General features: G+C 36.7%; 2 protein-coding genes across 16 annotated transcripts in view; both read right to left on the reverse strand.

Annotated features, from left to right (window-relative positions):
- RIMS2 (regulating synaptic membrane exocytosis 2) overlaps positions 1-19801 on the reverse strand; it is a 590702-nt gene that overhangs the window by 541951 nt on the left and 28950 nt on the right. The window lies entirely within an intron of this gene.
- LOC309615143 (adenosine 5'-monophosphoramidase HINT1) lies at positions 7579-8120 on the reverse strand. The gene has a single exon (XM_082364509.1). The coding sequence runs from the start codon at positions 8113-8115 to the stop codon at positions 7735-7737; it is 381 nt and encodes a 126-aa protein (XP_082220635.1). The 5' UTR covers positions 8116-8120; the 3' UTR covers positions 7579-7734.

The following is a 19801-nucleotide window of genomic DNA, read 5'->3' on the forward strand; positions in this document are numbered from 1 at the left end:
AGATATATTAGGAGCACACCTTTTTGTTTTGTTGCTGTGGTTGTATTGTTGTTGTCGCTAATGTGAGTAAGGAAGTATATATATATATTTTTTTAAGGGAAATTTTTCTCAGTGGATCAGAACTGGTGATTTGTTTATGTATGTATTGACGTCCACCACAATAATATATAAATAGTTTTAATCATTGCAAAACTAGTAAATCAGATGTCAAGATGTAGTAATTGGGTCATATGCCAAATGTTTAAGTAGCTATCTCTAAGTGTAAGGATTACTTCTTTATATGCCTGAGTTTTCTAAATTCATACAATGAGTACAGGTTTCTTATTTTAAAAATACATTGCAATTCCTATTATTTTTTATCTATCCAGATGAAAGTATCTAAAATAAAAAGTATATAAAAACTGCTCTTCATAAAGCCTATGCTAGATTGTTATCCTTAAATATGAACAATTGATATAATCCCTTAAGATGTGTATATTTCAGATTCTGGATCACAGAGAAGAAAAAAATGGCAGGAAGCTGTACTCTGTTAAATTAAGCCAGATAGTATAAAAAGCTCATGACCAATTATTTGGAACAGCTGCAACTGAGTCACTGTGCTAAATTTTAAAACCAACTTAACTTTGTCAAACAAATTCCAAAACACATATAAGAATTTAAAGATACAGGCAGTAATTTTGGTTGCTGGTTTGTTTTCATTGGTCTATGGTTTGTGGGGTTTTTTGTTGTTGTTTATTTATTGGTTTGTTTGCAAGCAGTACTAGTCAAGTGGCTAACCAATTCCACTTAACGTAAGGGGTACATCTATATTCATTAACAGAACCTCAGAAGACCATAAATATAGTATCTGGGGTTTCATTTCATTAAGGTATTTGAAAAAGTGAATGAAAGTCTTGAATTAAACTTGTTTAATTTAAAACATCTTAAATGTCATGGTTGTACAATATGTTCAGCTTGTGTTTTTGAACACTCTCTAAATCCCTGGACATTGGCATGCAGTCTCATTACTTTATATGTAAAGCACTTGAATTGTTATATAAGCTACCTTTCCATCCCCCTTGATTCAAAATGTAAATATAGTCAAATGTTTGATGTATTCAACAACATTCAAGAATTTACTTAAATACTACTTTCAGAGTGTACTCTTCTCTGAAGATTTTTAAATAAAGGTCACATGTTTATCAGTGTCTAGTATTTTAGTGAATAGAGATAAAGAAGATTAAATCTAAATTTGCCTTTTCATCCTTTAATATAACAATAATTCTAGTAAAGAATTTATGTTGGGAGACAATTCTCCATGAGTCTCTCTTTTCAGCCTGTCTTGTGAACAGAGGCACTAACTTCTGATTCTTTTGTAGTACCTTCTCAAGGATGTCTGTATAGAACAGCGGCCCCCAACCTTTTGGGCGGGGGGGATGGGGGGGAATGGTTCAGGCGGTAATGCGAGCGATGGGGAGCGATGGGGAGCGGCCAATGAAGCTTCGCTCACTCGCCCGCGGCTCACTTCCTGCTGTGCTGCCTGGTTCCTAACAGGCCGCGGACCGCTACCAGTCCACGTCCCAGGGGTTGGGGACCCCTGGTATAGAAAACAGACCTGGAAGATAAGATGTGCCTCCAAAGGCAAGGGCAGATATGGTTACAGCCTTGGAAGAAAAAGATGTCTCCTTCCGGAGCAAAGGACAAGCATGCTTATTCCACGTTATAAAAGATTTGAGGTTCTGAGGCTCAGAGTTCCTCAGCTATAACTCAACCCACTGCACGTGCAGGTATTATCTGGCCCTCTTCGTGTCACTATGAGGGAATAGGTGTTCAGAGATTGGCAGAAATGATCACGCTCTGGCTATTGCTATTGCTGTGAGTAATAAACTGTCCTTCCTCTCTGACCCAGAATCTCATACCTTCTACCAGCATCCATGAAACTGTGGCAGGCTAACTTGTAAGTAGAGTAAAATCTCAGACTTTTCACAGTTCTTGACAATCTAATGAATCAATATCAGTAAGTACTTATCGAATATCTTCCATGTACTTAGCACTATGCTAGGTGATATGGGGTTGGTTTTTTTAAATTTCTATTCACACTCTTCACCTATTCTTGAAAACATGCAACAGTGGCCAGCAACAGAGAAAGGGATTTCTTTAAACCTAGAAGTTAAAGAATGTAGCATCATTTTAAAATTGTGCTCCTCTACCAAAAATTATCTTTTGTTCTATATGCTTTTACCATATCTATTTAACCAATATTGAGATTGTTGGGTATTTATCATAAAAGAGAATATTCCATGTTCAGATCTTTGGGTAAATCCTTACCCATAACCAGGATGGCAAATTTTTAAGTAGAAATGCTGCAATATAGAAACTGCAAAGATGTAAGGATTTTGGTTTATCAGTAGCCTTCTTACCTAGTCTCCTTGCTTCTCAGTCAGTATAGTTGGTATAGGTGATACAGTTTTAACTTACAAAGAATAAGGTTTGAATTCTGGATCCGCACTGAGATAACACTATCATTAGAAAAATAACACATTCTATAGAGAAGCTACTTTTTATATACCTTTTTTAAAACTTTAAAATCACAAAAATTTCTTAGAGCTGAAGGAACCTTAGAGTTCCTTCCAATTTTACACATGGTTGAAGGAGTTTATATAACCTGCCAAGCTGCACATTTAGTTAGAGGAGAGTTAGAACTAGAGCACAGATTACCCACTTTCAGTACTCCTTCTACAATACCTAAATACAATGTACATACAAATACATATAAAACTATTTTGTTGTGCTTGACTTATATACACTTTCAAAATTGTGGCCTGTTAGGCCTGAATTATAACTGAAAGAGTGTTGAAAAAAGCAAAAATGTATGGAGCCAGAAAATTGTTACTGTCATTACTTACGGAAATAACACTGATATAGAATGTAAAGTCCACAGTGGTAGAAATTATCGATGGGTTTATTTGATGGTTTCATTCATTGCTGTGTCCCATAGTGCTAGAACAATGCCTAGAACATAGTAGGTGATAAATGTTTGCTAAGTGATATATAAACCATGATGCTTTAAAATTATCACCCAGGCAACACGCCAGAACCAGCGGCTTCTGGTGGTCATCATTCACCTCTGGAGGCTTCTTCCTCCCCAGCAGGAAGCTAGGCCCTTCCTCTTGGGAGCCGCTGTAGTATCCTCTCAAGCATCAAAATGTACTGCAGTGTCTTGTTTTCACAAGTCCATCTCCTTTAAGACTGTGCTCCTGGGCTTCCCTGGGGGCGCAGTGGTTGAGAATCTGCCTGCCAGTGCAGGGGACACGGGTTTGAGCCCTGGTCCAGGAAGATCCCACATGGTGAGGAGTAACTAAGCCCGCGTGCCACAACTACTTAAGCCCACGTGCCTAGAGCCCGTGCTCTGCAACAAGAGAAGCCACCGCAATGAGAGGCCCGTGCACCACAACAAAGAGTGGCCCCCGCTCTCTGCAACTAGAGAAAGCCCGCATGCAGCAACAAAGACTCAACACAGCCAAAAATAAATAAATAAATAAGTCTATTTTAAAAATATCACATCTAACACCAATATATAACTATGTTTACTCTTTTCATTTTGCCTAAAGGTGGGGAAGAATAAGAAAATCAGAAGGAATACACATGGACATTTTTCCCAAGAATGCCAAGAAAGAAAAATAAGGATACGACACTCTCAGGAGTTAACAGTCTATTCAAAGTGAATGAACCATTTGATGCTGGCAGTTAAGAAGAGCCTTGAAAGGCTTTGACAGGACACTGGCTAGCAGCCTGGTGTTAAGATAAGGTTGTTCTGTCCTAGTTCAGAGACAGAATGGAGATTATATTAAGTACTGTTGGTAATCGTTAAGGATCGGTATTATGGGTGAAAGGGAGAAAGGAGCTATCATTTTTTGAGAATCTACTAGCAATTACAGAGGCAAGCACTATGTTAGGTACTTTATATAATAATATATATAATATTATTTCATTTTATTCTCACCAGTCCTTTAAAGGTAAGGTTTCTATCTTGATTTGCATTTCTGGTACCACTGATCCAAACTCTATTTGTGCAAACTGTCTCCAACTTTCAAATAGATTATACTCCAGAATTATCTTTCTTAAATTGGCTGTTTATAACCTAGAATGCATATTCCCATAGAAGTATCTTTAGGTCCCTAGGCCTACTAACAAAAACTAAACTATAGCTGAATACTATAAGGTTGCAATGAATGAGAGTAGGAAACCCTGCTAAAGACGTCACATTATTTGTTAGGTAAGTTTTTGTTTTTTGGGTTTTTTTTGGTTCACCTAACTTTTATCAATAACATTTTTTTCCTGTAGAAATATATATCTGGTATATGAAGGAAACACAGAAATACTGAGAACATGTCCAACTACCAGGTAATGGATTGTCAACAACATAAAGGAAATAAGATAACTTGCAGAATACTGAGCTTTATGGGTAACTTGATCTGGACATAGCATGTGCTGGCTGAGCTAACATATGAAATTTCCCATGAAGGAGAGGCAGATATAAACTCAAAAAACCTAGATCAAGTCCTGGCTCTCCCAGTACGACTCTGGATGTCACCTAACTTAATTTAAGTTCAGTTTCCTCAGCTGTAAAATAAGAATATTATTTTTCCTGCTTTAGGGGACTACAATAAGGCTAATTCCACATGTTCTTTATACAACAGAAATTGACCTCATTGGCCATAAACCTCTACAGTTACCGTTTTTTCTTTTTTTGCAACTAACCAAAATATAACACATAGCCAACCAGAGAGCCACAGGGTTACTTCTATATAGCTAAACACCTCCCATCCCCACCATTTGATAGAAAAAAATATGCCACAGAAGACTAACACTAGCATTTCCCCATTAGTTGAAAGGTTAAAGAAAAAGACGATGGCAAAAACTATAATCAAGCAGAAATCAGGGACTATTAGGCTACAGCAAAGTACTATGGTATTAAAAATTATAGTTTCCCTTTACTGACTGCTTACCACTTCAGACATGTAAATACTACCTTATGAAGTAAGTACTATCACCCCCATTTTATATGACAAAGCTGATGCAAAAGAAATTAAGTAATTTGAAGGTCAGATGCTTAAAAACCAGGCTTGGAATACAAATCCAAGATCTTAAATCAATGCACTAGTACAGCAGAGAACTGGGAGAACTATTCTTTGGTAAAAATCTCAGGACTTACCAAAACTGTCACATCCTCAAAAATATCTCTAAATAAAGTAGGAGTTTCGTGAGACACCTTTTGTTGTTGCTGTTGCTGGGTTTTTTCCTTCTTTTTTTGTTAAGAATTTTAATTTTTTTTAATATTTTGTTTTTATTTATATTTTATACAGCAGGTTCTTATTCGTCATGCATTTTATACACATCAGTGTATACATGTCAATCTTAATCTCCCAATTCATCCCACCACCACCCCCACCACCCACCACTTTCTCCCCTTGGTGTCCATATGCTTGTTCTCTACATCTGTATCTCTATTTCTGCACTGCAAACCAGTTCATCTGTACCATTTTTCTAGGTTGCACATATATGTGTTAATATATGATATTTGTTTTTCTCTTTCTGACTTACTTCACTCTGTATGACAGTCTCTAGATCCATCCACGTCTCTACAAATGACCCAGTTTCGTTCCTTTTTATGGCTGAGTAATATTCCATTGTATATATGTACCAAATCTTCTTCATCCATTCGTCTGTCGATGGGCATTTAGGTTGCTTCCATGACCTGGCTATTGTAAATAGTGCTGCAATGAACATTGGGGCACATGTGTCATTTTGAATTATGGTTTTCTCTCTGTATATGCCCAGTCATGGGATTGCTGGGTCATATGCTACTTCTATTTTTAGTTTTTTAAGGAACCTCCATACTGTTCTCCATAGAGGCTGTATCAATTTACATTCCCACCAACAGTACAGGAGGGTTCCCTTTTCTCCACACCCTCTCCAGCATTTGTTTGTAGATTTTCTGATGATGCCCATTCTGATAGTGTGAGGTGATACCTCATAGTAGTTTTGATTTGCATTTCTCTAAAACTTAGTGATGTTGAGCAGCTTTTCATGTGCTTCTTGGTCATCTGTATGTCTTCTTTGCAGAAAAGTCTATTTAGGTCCTCTGCCCATTTTTGGATTGGGTTGTTTGTTTTTTTAATATGGAGCTGCATGAGCTGTTTATATATTTTGGAGATTAATCCTTTGTCCGTTGATTCGTTTGCAAATATTTTCTCCCATTCTGAGGGTTGTCTTTTTGTCTTCTTTTTTTTTTTTTTTTTTTAGCAGTTATCTACCTGATTTATTAGCACTAGTTTGATGAAATCAATGGGAAAGTTAATATGCCTAAGGAACTAGACTCAACCCTCTTATATATAATACAAATGCTTCTCTCATTATTACATTTTATACAGTGGCACAAATCCCTCCAAAACTCATCCCCCACCCCAGAACTTCCCTCATAAAAAAGGCATAAAAATACGTAAAGCCATAAAGTATTAGGGGAATAATTTCTTTTATAAATCCTCCTACGGTGGGAAAGGCTCTTAAAAATATGAACTAAATTAAAAATTGATACATTAACCATATAAATATTTTAAACAAACACCATAAACAAAGTAAAAAAATGACAGTTGGAAAAAATTCACTGGTAGGACATATACAGCCAATTTCCCTAATCCACTCTCCCTAAATTTTTTAAGTCACTAATAAAATTAAAAATATAGAAGAAAAACAATTTGCAATAAAATGTGTCAAAGTCTACTAAAATGGTCTTAGGGATTAAAAATGGAAGGAACCCATAAACACAAAGAGAATGAGAGAAGAGACAAAGCAGGCAAGAAGTATTAAATAAATTTTAGAAGCTGGAAAGTGCCTACATGAAGGAAAGCAAAGAAGCAAACCTGTTTGCCCTGCACAAACTTAGAAAGGCTAGGGTGCATGGCAAGACCAAAAAAAAAAAAGTTTTGTTGTCAGCCTACATAAGAACTCAAACCCTGAGATTTCCCCCCAACTCTACATAGCCAGAGTCATGCATAACTTAAAAATTTTTGCTAGTGTGCACATACACATTCACAACAATGAGTTTTCAATTTGGAGAGTTAATTCTAAATAATATATTTTCAAGTCTTTATAATAAATAGCGTTAGGTAACAAGGAAACATCATTGTATGGCTTCACATGGTCATCAAAGATTCTGTGACAAATCTACTTTCATCCCTTCCACACTACCCCAGTAGTCCAGGAGAAACACGTGACCTGGACAAAAAGCATCTTTGCTAGACCCACAACTGTCATTTTCTGGATCAATCACATCACATACTCCTTTGTTCTTAGAAAATAAGAGAATTGGATTAGAAAATCTTCTCCTGGACTAATTTTTACCCTAAAAGGATATTTCAAAGCTAAAGCTAATTTTATGAAATTTTTAAATTTGTCTTCAAAGATCACTCACACCATTATAGCCATGTACATAGGCTGAGTCCTCCGTGGGGAGAAAAAATAAAAACCTCCCAAATTATGAACTCCACCTTCAAACATTCCAACAAATATGTTTTTTAAAATAAGTCAAATACAGAATTCAGACCATGCAACAATGCCTTTTATTACGTATGGGTTTTTTAAATTATTTCTGCAATCTCTCCATACACAGGCAAAAAAAAGTATTGTTTTGCATATTGGAACTTGCAGATCTGATCACTGCATAGAGAAGGGAAAATGATCCCTACAACACACTTAACCAGGAGGCCAATTCATCTGCCGACCTCCAAGAACATGGAGATGAACATGATAGACAGACTGTCCCCCATCTGAACCTTCATTCACCACCATTCGATAACCCTTCTTCAGGCCCAGATCAGCAGCACATTTCTTGCCAACAATCATTAAATGTCCAAGAAGACCTTCATCGTCATCTTCTGCTGCAGAAATCTGGGATATATGTTTCTTGGGTATCACCAGAAAATGTGTTGGTGCTTGAGGGGAAACGTCATGGAAAGCAAGACACTGGTCATCCTCATAAATGATTTTGGCTGGGATTTCCTTGCGAATGATCTTCCCGAAGATTGTGTCGCCACCAGGCCGGGCGGCCTGAGCCTTAGCGATCTCATCTGCCATCTCGGCCTCCTCTTTTTGTCTTCTTTATGGTTTCCTTTGCTGTGCAAAAGCTTTGAAGTTTCATTAGGTCCCATTTGTTTATTTTTGTTTTTATTTCCATTACTCTAGGAGGTGGATCAAAAAAGATCTTGCTGTCATTTATGTCAAAGAGTGTTCTTCCCATGTTTTTCTCTAAGAGTTTTATAGTGTCTGGTCTTACATTTAGGTCTCTATTCCATTTTGAGTTTATTTTTGTGTATGGTGTTAGGGAGTGTTCTAATTTCATTCTTTTACATGTAGCTGTCCAGTTTTCCCAGCACCACTTATTGAAGAGACTGTCTTTTCTCCATTGCATATCCTTGCCTCCTTTGTCATAGATTAGTTGACCATAGGTGTGTGGGTTTATCTCTGGGCTTTTTATCTTGTTCCATTGATCTATATTTCTGTTTTTGTGCCAGAACCACATTGTCTTGATTACTGTAGCTTTGTAGTATAGACTGAAGTCAGGGAGTCTGATTCCTCCAGCTCCGTTTTTTTCCCTCAAGACTGCTTTGGCTATTCGGGGTCTTTTATGTCTCCATACAAATTTTAAGATTTTTTGTTCTAGTTCTGTAAAAAATGCTATTGGTAATTTGATAGGGATTGCACTGAATCTGTAGATTGCTTTGGGTAGTATAGTCATTTTCACAATATTGATTTTTCCTATCCAAGAACATGGTATATCTCTCCATCTGTTGGTATCATCTTTAATTTCTTTCATCAGTGTCTTATAGTTTTCTGCGTACAGGTCTTTTGTCTCCCTAGGTAGGTTTATTCCTAGGCATTTTATTCTTTTTGTTGCAATGGTAAATGGGAGTGTTTCCTTAATTTCTCTTTCAGATTTTTCACTATTAGTGTATAGGAATGCAAGAGATTTCTGTGCATTAATTTTGTATCCTGCAACTTTACCAAATTCATTGATTAGCTCTAGTAGTTTTCTGGTGGCATCTTTAGGATTCTCTATGTATAGTATCATGTCATCTGCAAACAGTGACAGTTTTACTTCTTCTTTTCCAATTTGTATTCCTTTTATTCCTTTTTCTTCTCTGATTGATGTGGCTAGGACTTCCAAAACTATGCTGAATAATAGTGGTGAGAGTGGACATCCTTGTCTCGTTCTGATCTTAGAGGAAATCCTTTCAGTTTTTCACCATTGAGAATGATGTTTGCTGTGGGTTTGTCGTATATGGCCTTTATTATGTGGAGGTAGGTTCCCTCTATGCCCACTCTCTGGAGAGTTTTTATCATAAATGGGTGTTGAATTTTGTCAAAAGCTTTTTCTGTATCTATTGAGATGATGATATGGTTTTTCTTCTTCAATTTGTTAATATGGTGTATCACATTGATTGATTTGCGTATATTGAAGAATCCTTGCATCCCTGGGATAAATCCCACTTGATCATGGTGTATGATCCTTTAAATGTGTTGTTGGATTCTGTTTGCTAGCATTTTGTTGAGGATTTTTGCATCTATATTCATCAGTGATATTGGTCTGTAATTTTCTTTTTTTGTAGTATCTTTGTCTGGTTTTGGTATCAGGGTGATGGTGGCCTCATAGAATGAGTTTGGGAGTGTTCCTTCCTCTGCAATTTTTTGGAAGAGTTTGAGAAGTATGGGTGTTAGCTCTTCTCTAAATGTTTGATAGAATTCACCTGTGAAGCCATCTGGTCCTGGACTTCTGTTTGTTGGAAGATTTTTTTTTTTTTGGAACGTTTAGGATAGTATTTGGTATACAGTAAGGGTTTGTCTTTAGCCTTCCTCCTTAGGATGATATACATGTTCTTTCTTTCTTTCTTTATAAATGTATTTATTTATTATTTATTTTTGACTGTGTTGGGTCTTCACTGCTGCACGTGGGCTCTCTCTAGTTGTGGTGACCAGGGGCTACTCTTCGTTGTGGTGTGAGGGCTTCTCATTGTGGTGGCTTCTCTTGTTGTGGAGCATAGGCTCTAGGCGCCTGCAGGCTTCAGTAGTTGTGGCACACGGGCTCAGTAGTTGTGGCTCGAGGGCTCTAGAGCAAAAGTTCAGTAGTTGTGGCACACGGGCTTAGTTGCTCCCCAGCATGCGGGACCTTCCTGGACCAGAGCTCGAACCCGTGTCCCCTGCATTGGCAGGTGGATTCTTAACCACTGCACCAGCAGGGAAGTCCCAGTTGGAATATTTTTAATCACAGTTTCAATTTCATTCCTTGTGATTGGTCTGTTCATATTTTCTGTTTCTTCCTGGTTCAGTCTTGGAAGGTTATACCTTTCTAAGAATTTGTCCATTTCTTCCAGGTTGTCCATTTTATTGGCATAGAGTTGCTTGTAGTAGTCTCTTAGGATGCTTTGTATTTCTGTGGTGACTGTTGTAACTTCTCATTTTTCATTTCTAATTTTATTGATTTGAGTCCTCTCCCTCTTTTTCTTGATGAGTCTGGCTAATGGTTTATCAATTTTGTTGATCTTTGCTATTGTTTTCTTTGTTTCTATTTCATTTATTTCTGCTCTGATCTTCATAATTTCTCTCCTTCTGCTAACTTTGGGTTTTGTTTGTTCTTCTTTCTCTAGTTCCTTTAGGTGTAAGGTTAGATTGTTCATTTGAGATTTTTCTTGTTTCTTGAGGTAGGCTTGTATAGCTGTAAACTTCCCTCTTAGAACTGCTTTTGCTGCATCCCACAGGTTTTGGATCGTCGTGTTTTCATTGTCATTTGTCTCTAGGTATTTTTTGATTTCCTCTTTGATTTCTTCAATGATCTCTTGGTTATTTGGTAACGTATCGTTTAGCCTCCATGTGTTTGTGTTTTTTACATTTTTTTCCCTATAACTGATTTCTAATCTCATAGTGTTGTGGTCAGAAAAGGTGCTTGATATGATTTCAATTTTCTTAAATTTACTGAGGCTTGATTTGTGACCCGAGATGTGATCTATCCGGGAGAACGTTCCCTGCGCACTTGAGAAGAAAGTGTAATCTACTGTTTTTGGATGGAATGTCCTATAAATATCAATTAAATCTACCTGGTCTACTGTGTCATTTCAAGCTTGTGTTTCCTTATTAATTTTCTGTCTGGATGATCTGTCCATTGGTGTCAGTGAGGTGTTAAAGTCCCCCACTATTATTGTGTTACTGTCGATTTCCTCTGTTATAGCTGTTAGCAGTTGCCTTCTGTACTGAGGTGCTCCTATGTTGGGTGCATATATATTTATAATTGTTATATCTTCTTCTTGGATTGATCCCTGGATCATTATGTAGTGTCCTTCCTTGTCTCTTGTAACATTCTTTATTTTAAAGTCTATTTTATCTGAGATGAGTATAGCTACTCCAGCTTTCTTTTGATTTCCATTTGCATGGAATATCTTTTTCCATCCCCTCACTTTCAGTCTGTATGTGTCCCTAGGTCTGAAGTGGGTCTCTTGTAGACAGCATATATATGGGTCTTGGTTTTGTATCCATTCAGTAAGCCTGTGTCTTTTGGTTGGAGCATTTAATCCATTCACATTTAAGGTAATTATTGATATGTATGTTCCTATGACCATTTTCTTAATTGTTTTGGGTTTTGTTTTGTAGGTCCTTTTCTTCCCTTATGTTTCCCACTTAGAGAAGTTCCTTTAGCATTTGTTGTAGAGCTGGTTTGGTGGTGCTGAATTCTCTTAGCTTTTGCTTGTCTGTAAAGCTTTTGATTTCTCCATCAAATCTGAATGAGATCCTTGCTGGGTAGAGTAATCTTGGTTGTAGGTTCTTCCCTTTCATCACTTTAAGTATATCATGCCACTCCCTTCTGGCTTGTAGAGATTCTGCTGAGAAATCAGCTGTTAACCTTATGGGAGTTCCCTTATACGTTATTTGTCGTTTTTCCCTTGCTGCTTTCAATAATTTTTCTTTGTTTTTAATTTTTGCCAATTTGATTACTATGTGTCTCGGTGTGTTTCTCCTTGGGTTTATCCTTTATGGGACTTGCTGCATCTCCTGGACTTGGGTGGCTATTTCCTTTCCCATGTTAGGGAAGTTTTTGACTATAATCTCTTCAAACATTTTCTCTGGTCCTTTCTCTCTCTCTTCTCCTTCTGGGACCCCTATAATGAGAATGTTATTGCGCTTAATGTTGTCCCAGAGGTCTCGTAGGCTGTCTTCATTTCTTTTCATTCTTTTTTCTTTATTCTGTTCTGCGGCAGTGAATTCCACCATTCTGTCTCCCAGGTCACTTATCCGTTCTTCTGCCACGGTTATTCTGCTATTGATTCCTTCTAGGTATTTTTCATTTCAGTTATTGTATTGTTCATCTCTGTCTGTTTGTTCTTTAATTCTTCTAGATCTTTGTTAAACATTTCTTGCATCTTCTCGATCTTTGCCTCCATTCTTTTTCTGAGGTCCTGGATCATCTTCACTATCATTATTCTGAATTCTTTTTCTGGAAGGTTGCCTATCTCCACTTCATTTAGTTGTTTTTCTGGGGTTTTCTCTTGTTCCTTCATCTGGTACATAGCCCTTTGCCTTTTCATCTTGTCTATCTTTCTGTGAATGTAGTTTTTGTTCCACAGGCTGCAGGGTTGTAGTTCTTCTTGCTTCTGCTGTCTGCCCTCTGGTGGATGAGGCTATCTAAGAGGCTTGTGCAAGTTTCCTGATGGGAGGGACTGGTGGTGGGTAGAGCTGGCTGTTGCTCTGGTGGGCAGAGCTCAGTAAAACTTTAATCTGCTTGTCTGCTGATGGGTGGGACTGGGTTCCCTCCCTGTTGGTTGTTTGGTCTGTGGCGACCCAACACTGGAGCCTACCTGCGCTCTTTGGTGGGGCTCTTGGCAGACTCTAGGAGGGCTCACGCCAAGGAGTACTTCCCAGAACTTCTGCTGCCAGTGTCCCTGTCCTCACGGTGAGACAGAGCCACCCCCCGCCTCTCCTGGAGACCCTCCAACACTAGCAGGTAAGTCTGGTTCCGTCTCCTATGGGGTCACTGCTCCTTCCCGTGGGTCCTGATGTGCACACTACTTTGTGTATGCCCTCCAAGAGTGGAGTCTGTTTCCCCCAGTCCTGTCAAAGTCCTGCAGTCAAATCCCGCTAGCCTCAAAGTCTGATTCTCTAGGAATTCCTCCTCCCATTGCCGGACTCCCAGGTTGGGAAGCCTGACATGGGCTCAGAAACTTCACTCCAGTGGGTGGACTTCTGTGGTATAAGTGTTCTCCAGTTTGTGAGTCACCTTAGTATTTATTTATTTACTTCTTTAGACTGCACCAGGTCTTAGTTGCGGCACTCGGGATCTTCTTTGCGGCATGTGGGATCTTTAGTTGTTGTATGCGGGATCTTTAGTTGTGGCATGCGGGATCTTTTTCAGTTGCAGCATGAGGGCTTTTAGTTGCGGCATGCGGACTCTTAGTTGTGACGTGCAGAGTCTTAGTTGCAGCATGTGAACTCTTAGTGGCAGCATGCATGCAGGATCTAGTTCCCCGAACAGGGATTGAACCCAGGTCCCCTGCATTGGGAGCACGGAGTCTTACCCACTGGACCACCAAGGAAGTACCTTGTGCGACACCTTTTGAACTGTTATAAGTTTTCATTTCCAAAACTCAATTTCCCAATTGTATTCAGCCTTCTTCAGAATTCATTGCCATCTGCTCTGAGGAGTTATACCCATATCATTTGTACATATCTCAATTATAATTACAATCACTGTTCACTTCTTGGTCTCCTTTACTAGACTATGGTATTAACTGAATCTCTATTATGTGGCCAAATGCTTTATAAGAATTTTAATATATTCTCTTACGTAAAACTCACAGAAAAATCCTTTAAAGTTAAGTATTATAAACTAATTAATGAATGAGAAAACCATGACTTAGAGAGATTACGACAAAGACCATGTCTTGTTCATTTTTATATTCCCCAGCGCCTAGCAAAGATGCTATTGCATGGTGGAGATAAAAGTTAGATGAATAGATCAATGAATTAATCAATTGTTAGTTTGTTTTCGTTTTACAGCCTATTGACAACATCTGAGGCTTCCTTCAGTAGATTTCTTCTTATCTTTTCTAAACTTTACAATTCAAAAACAGACATTACTCAGTCAGTCTGACCAGTGTATATCTTGAGATTTTTTTCACAATTTCTACACACCATATTAATACTTTCTCATTAATTCATTCTTATTGTTTTTTCTTAGGTCCATGGAAACTCTTTAAGCCTCCTCTACACATGTAGCACATCTACAAAAATATATGAATAAACTTAAAAGTTTTTTCTTATGTAAAATCTGTCTTCAATCCCATACCCACAGAAGTGCCCTTATGTGTTTCTACTAAGGCAAAGTCAAAAGAGCTTCCTCCTAAAGTTTAACAACAAAAATAGAGATCAGAATATTCTCTGCAGTTCCATCCTCAGGAAAAAAGTTTGGATCAAACACAATTGGACTTCCCAATAAAACAAATTATGATGAAGCTGAGGTCAGAGGTGTCCCAAACTGTTGTTTCATTTTTGGCTATTTCTCCTGCTATAGTATCTACTTGTGTCAACTGTATCATTGGAGTCAAGTACTGAAGACAGATGGACTGGGCTCTAATCTACTACTTACTACTTTAAATTACTTGATCTCTGAGTTTATAAAATAAGCATGGTACTGCCTCACTCTCAGATTTTTTGCTGTAATTTAATAAAATGATACATGTAAAGCACCTAGCACAGTGTCTGCCACTCTAAATTTTAGTCCCTTCCTTAACTTTGCTCCTTATGCCTTTTCACCTTCTCTCCTTCACTCTAAGCTTATTCAGAAGATTGTCAAAGTTGAGCCCTACACATCTTGCCACATTTAGCTACCTGAAAGCCTAACTCATCACCCCTTGCTAAGCCTATCATCAACCCAATTTTTTGCCTCACCTTTCAACAAGAACTAAAAGTGCAGAAGCAGACCATATGGCCAAGGTTCACTACTGGCTCTTGGAAGCTAGTCAAAAGCTAACGTAGAACTCTGACAAAGTTCTGCAGGTATTCTAAGCAGTTCTTTTGGCTGTGATCACCTCAATGATGGGGTTAAACATTATAATATTAAAATCCTGGAGATATATTGGAGGCTGATATGCCATTTATGGAATGAATAATCACATTTATGAACAAGGCTCTTGGTAGTTTCTAATATCAGAGTCAAAAGCTTAGAATATGGGTGTAGATAAGGCTTTTCTAGCAGTATAGCTCATTGCTAGACTATTTAGAAGTAATTAAGGGTGAACTGATAGCCTGCATAGCAAGGGAGAAAGAAGGACTTACACTAACCCTCCACACCTACTCTACTCCTACCAGCCTAATCTCTACCAGAGCTAATTCTGACAATGCTAGGATATAATTTCATTGGGAGAAAGGAGCTCTGACTTTCAGAGCTGATGATGAAGATAGTTGTTCTAGTTCTGTCCACAGTTTACAGTTGTTTCTGCTTAGTCCACACTTTGTAAAGGACGCAAAAAAGGACATGATAATGTTGAGACCAACCATATATAATTATATTCTTAAGTTGTAAGTAACAATTTATATTCAAAGGTTCCTCAAAAAAATTTCTTTTAGCAAGAAAGAGGCAATAGTAAACTGGACATTTCAAGCTTAAGATTCTTCTTGATTACTCAAAGAAGAAAGCCAACACAGTGTACAGACTTCAGGTTAGTATCTACTAGTATTTATTGGCCTAAATCAAAGGTCAACAAACTTTTTCTTTAATGGGCCAGATAGTAAATATTTTAGGCTCTGGGGTCAAAAGACAAAATTGGGGATAATATGTACTACTAACATAACAAGAGAATAAACACATTTCCACAGAATTCCTATTGACAAAATTCAAACAACTGAGAGCAATAATATAGGTCTGTTAATGAGAATATACAGAATTCTTTTGTGGGGAGAATAACACTTTACTTAGTTGGGATTCAAAGTTAGTCCTCCTAGTCTTCCAAATCATCCAAATCAATTGCAAATGTTCTTCTGTTAATGCTGATCTAGAATATAATTTTACATATTTCATCTTAAAAACATCTTTTGACACAGATAAGAAATATCAAGTACTGATATCCATATCCATATCCATGAGAATATGATTTAATTGACTATATTCTTCACTAAGAGGACACAGGGAATTGAATTAGATTCTTCTCTTGATATCTGCCATTTAGCACATCATTACATTGCAGATTAAGTTTGAGTGGTAGCTCTTCAATTGCATAGTTAAATGAAGCTTTAAATATGTAAATTTTTTGCACTTGCAACAAAGTCTGAAAAATGCTGTTGGAATCAAAGTTTGAGCTGAGAAAATAGATCCACCAGAAACTTGTGTGGGAATGGAGAGCTTCCTACTTGTTTTAACTTTTGCCAGCATGGGAAGCATATAAAGCAACTGAAATTATTTGTGATAAATATTAGTTGTCACTGAAATGACTTTACAACAGTATACGTTCCACATATAAACACAGTTCTGCCTTGTAATTATAGTTTGAACTCAGAAACTTTATCAATTCTGCAGCAAAAGCAAATTTCCAGAGCCATTCAGTGTTCAATAACAGTGGATAAGGGTGTTTTTCTCATGCAGAAACAGTTCAAATATGAGCCCTAAGCTCAAAAAATGGTAATAAAATTTTAGCACTTCTAAGCCATTAAACTTCTATGTGATGGAGCAAGTCATGATAGTCAATTTCTATTTCTGACAAAAATGCACAGAACTAATGGTTAAGTCCTCAAGAGGGAATGAAGTTTTACCGATGACACTACTGCTTCAATAATCCATGATGATTCAAATATTTTCTGCAAAGTACCTACTTATAAATAACACAATAAATAACCACGGGTTTTAAACAGCTTATATTTTCACAGTCTTTGTAAATCTGTCCAACTTAGCCTTTTTCTACCTATACTTATTTTTATCATCATCATTTTTAACACATCTTAGCAGATTTCACTTCAGGTCATACTGAATTAGTGTTTTCTCAAATTTTTTGAAAATGTTGTTGCCTCTTGTTGTTCCACATTGACTGTTCATATAGGCTTATTCTTCAGTCACTTCAAACAGTACTGACTTTTCAAATAAACAGAGCAGTATCAGTAACAACCTGTCAACTTGGCAAGAGCCAAGAAAAAGCACTCAAAATCATTTGTCTTGCTTTTCAATTCACCATAAGATGTTGCTCCTAATGCCCTCAACTCTTTGAGAATCTGTTCTCATTGAAAGGGTTAACAGTCTTAAACAAGTTTATTTTCTCTGGGTACATTTTTTTCAGTTGCTGCAATCAAATGTGATTTAATTAACTCACCATGGTAAATGGATTGGCTAATAAATTAGCCATTCAGAAACTTTTTGATTCAAGACTCATTTTCATTTTTTAAATTTTCTAATTCTCCCTAGATGGGAATATTGTGATAGGCTCTTAGTAACGTAATATCTACATATACTGTATTCTTTTAGCACAACTATAGCATCAATACATAATAAACACAATGTTTTGTCAACTAACTTGATAACAAAATAATCCACTCACTCTACTATGCTTTAAAAGTCCAACATTTGAAGTCACTTTTTTCTTCTCTTATTGTTTTGACATGATGGATATGCACTGGTCAGTAAGAAATAAATAGAACTAAATATCACAGTACAGCAGTACACATAGCACTCAAAATACTGTTAAGTTTTAACTGCAACACTGCAATTTGGAATGGAACAACCAGGAATGCAAAGTGAAGAGAGCGCCACACACAGTCACTGTCTCAACTACTCAACTTTGACATACAAGTGCAAAACAGCCATAAACAAGACAAACAAATGAGCATGATTGTGTTCCAATGGAATTTTATTTATAAACACTGGAATTTGAATTCCATACAGTTTTCAGGAGTCATAAAATATTCTTTTGATTTTTTTAAACACTTAAAAATGTAAAAATCATTCTCACAGGTCATACAAAATGAGAGTGAAGCAGATTTGGCTCATAGGCAGTAATTTGCTAACCCCTAGCCAAAACCCATCAATAGAGTGAGAGATTTAAAAATCAGAAAGTCCTAGAGAAGTTTTTCCTTCACTCGTAGGACCACACTTTAGACATAATGAATCATAATTCTGTGATGTAATTTGAATGAAACAGAGGATCATATTTGTGGACAATAAAGACCCAAACTATGAAAGAAGACGATCTGATAGGAACCATAAGAAAGCAATTTCCTTCAGCCTCACCTGGCTGAGCATTTCTCCGTAACTTAATGGGGAATAATCAGAAATTAACACTAGAAGCACACAATAGTTATATCTGCATATTATTGTACTTTACTGTACATATTTATACCTAAATTAACCTTAGTTAGTTATTGAACATTGCATAGTGTGTCATTTCTAAATATTTCTCTGGTCTTTATGTAGCCTCAGGTAGAGAGCCCCTGTGGCACTGAGACTAGAACAGAAGATAAAATAAATAATTATTAACTGTAAATACTATGCCAAGCACTGTATTTGGTACTTCATATGTTTTATCACTTCTCCCAGCCCTGGGTAGATACTATTACCTTAAATTACAGTCCCTCAGGGTAAATAACTTATTAAAGGCCAAACTAAGAGATGGCAGAAGAAATATTTCATACCAGCTTCGTCTGCTTCCAAAACCTATGCTGTTTCCTCAATCCAATAAAGCCAATCAACATTATAGTAAATGTTCTATTGTTCAAAGCGTGACCAATTTATTTCTTAGAGTTTTTAAATAATTTTAAATGACATTAAGTATTGATACTAAATGTATCTTCTGTATCAGATACAATTTTAAAGTCATAACCATAGAACAGTGAATGTTACAAGAATTAGCAGAAATTGGATATGTACTGTTCAAACTCTTAAAAGTTTTATATTTCAATAATCATAAAAAACCTAAAGTAAAATTCATTAGCTTCATAATGCAATAAGTGGGTAAAAATTAAAAATTTTTCTATTAATAGAATTATAGCACATTAAAGGTGGGGAAAACATCATAGAGATAATCTAACCCAGCCTCTTAAATTTACAAATGAAGATATGAAAGGCCACAGAACTAATGGATGGAAGAGGTAGGACTAGAGCCCAGACGACCTGATTCCTAGCACAATGTTCACTTCTATTCTTTATTTATAATCATAATTCTCAGAGGAGACTGTGTGAACTCTTCACTATTTTCTACGTAAAGGTATAAAAATTGACTTTCCAGTATGTGATTAAATTGAGTTTGGCTAACCAGAAATGGCCCTGAGTTGTGACTTTACAATAATCATGTTTATATTTTGCCACTAGTGGTATCATTGCCAACCTAAATCAGTATTATTCATTTATGTATCAAACAATAATGAGTTCAAACTATGTAATAAATAAAACAGAGCAAATATCTTAAGTAGCTCAGGGTCTAGTGAAGAGAGAGACACACACAGATCATTTTATTATAGTGTCATAAGTAGAAAATAGGAAAAGGCACAGTCCCTTTGGACTAAATATATTGTTATTTAATATAATACTTAAATAAAGTAGGTCCTTTACCAGCAAAAAAGAACTTCATAAGATCCCATCTGAGCAACTGTACTAATGAATATAAGAAATAGGTCAATAGACAAAATATCTGACATAATGTGTACTATATCTATAGTGTGACTGTATTTCCAGTCATGTTATGATTTTCACCCAAATTTTCAAATACCTTCTACTCTCTGACTTGCTTTGTACTCTTTAGGA

Source organism: Balaenoptera borealis (assembly GCF_965194805.1).
Source record: "Balaenoptera borealis genome assembly, chromosome: 17".
In the NCBI taxonomy this organism is placed as follows: domain Eukaryota; kingdom Metazoa; phylum Chordata; class Mammalia; order Artiodactyla; family Balaenopteridae; genus Balaenoptera; species Balaenoptera borealis.

Bases quoted from the DNA above. Each gene is read 5' to 3' on its own strand.
- LOC309615143 (XM_082364509.1), bottom strand. From the start codon at position 8,115: ATGGCAGATGAGATCGCTAAGGCTCAGGCCGCCCGGCCTGGTGGCGAC.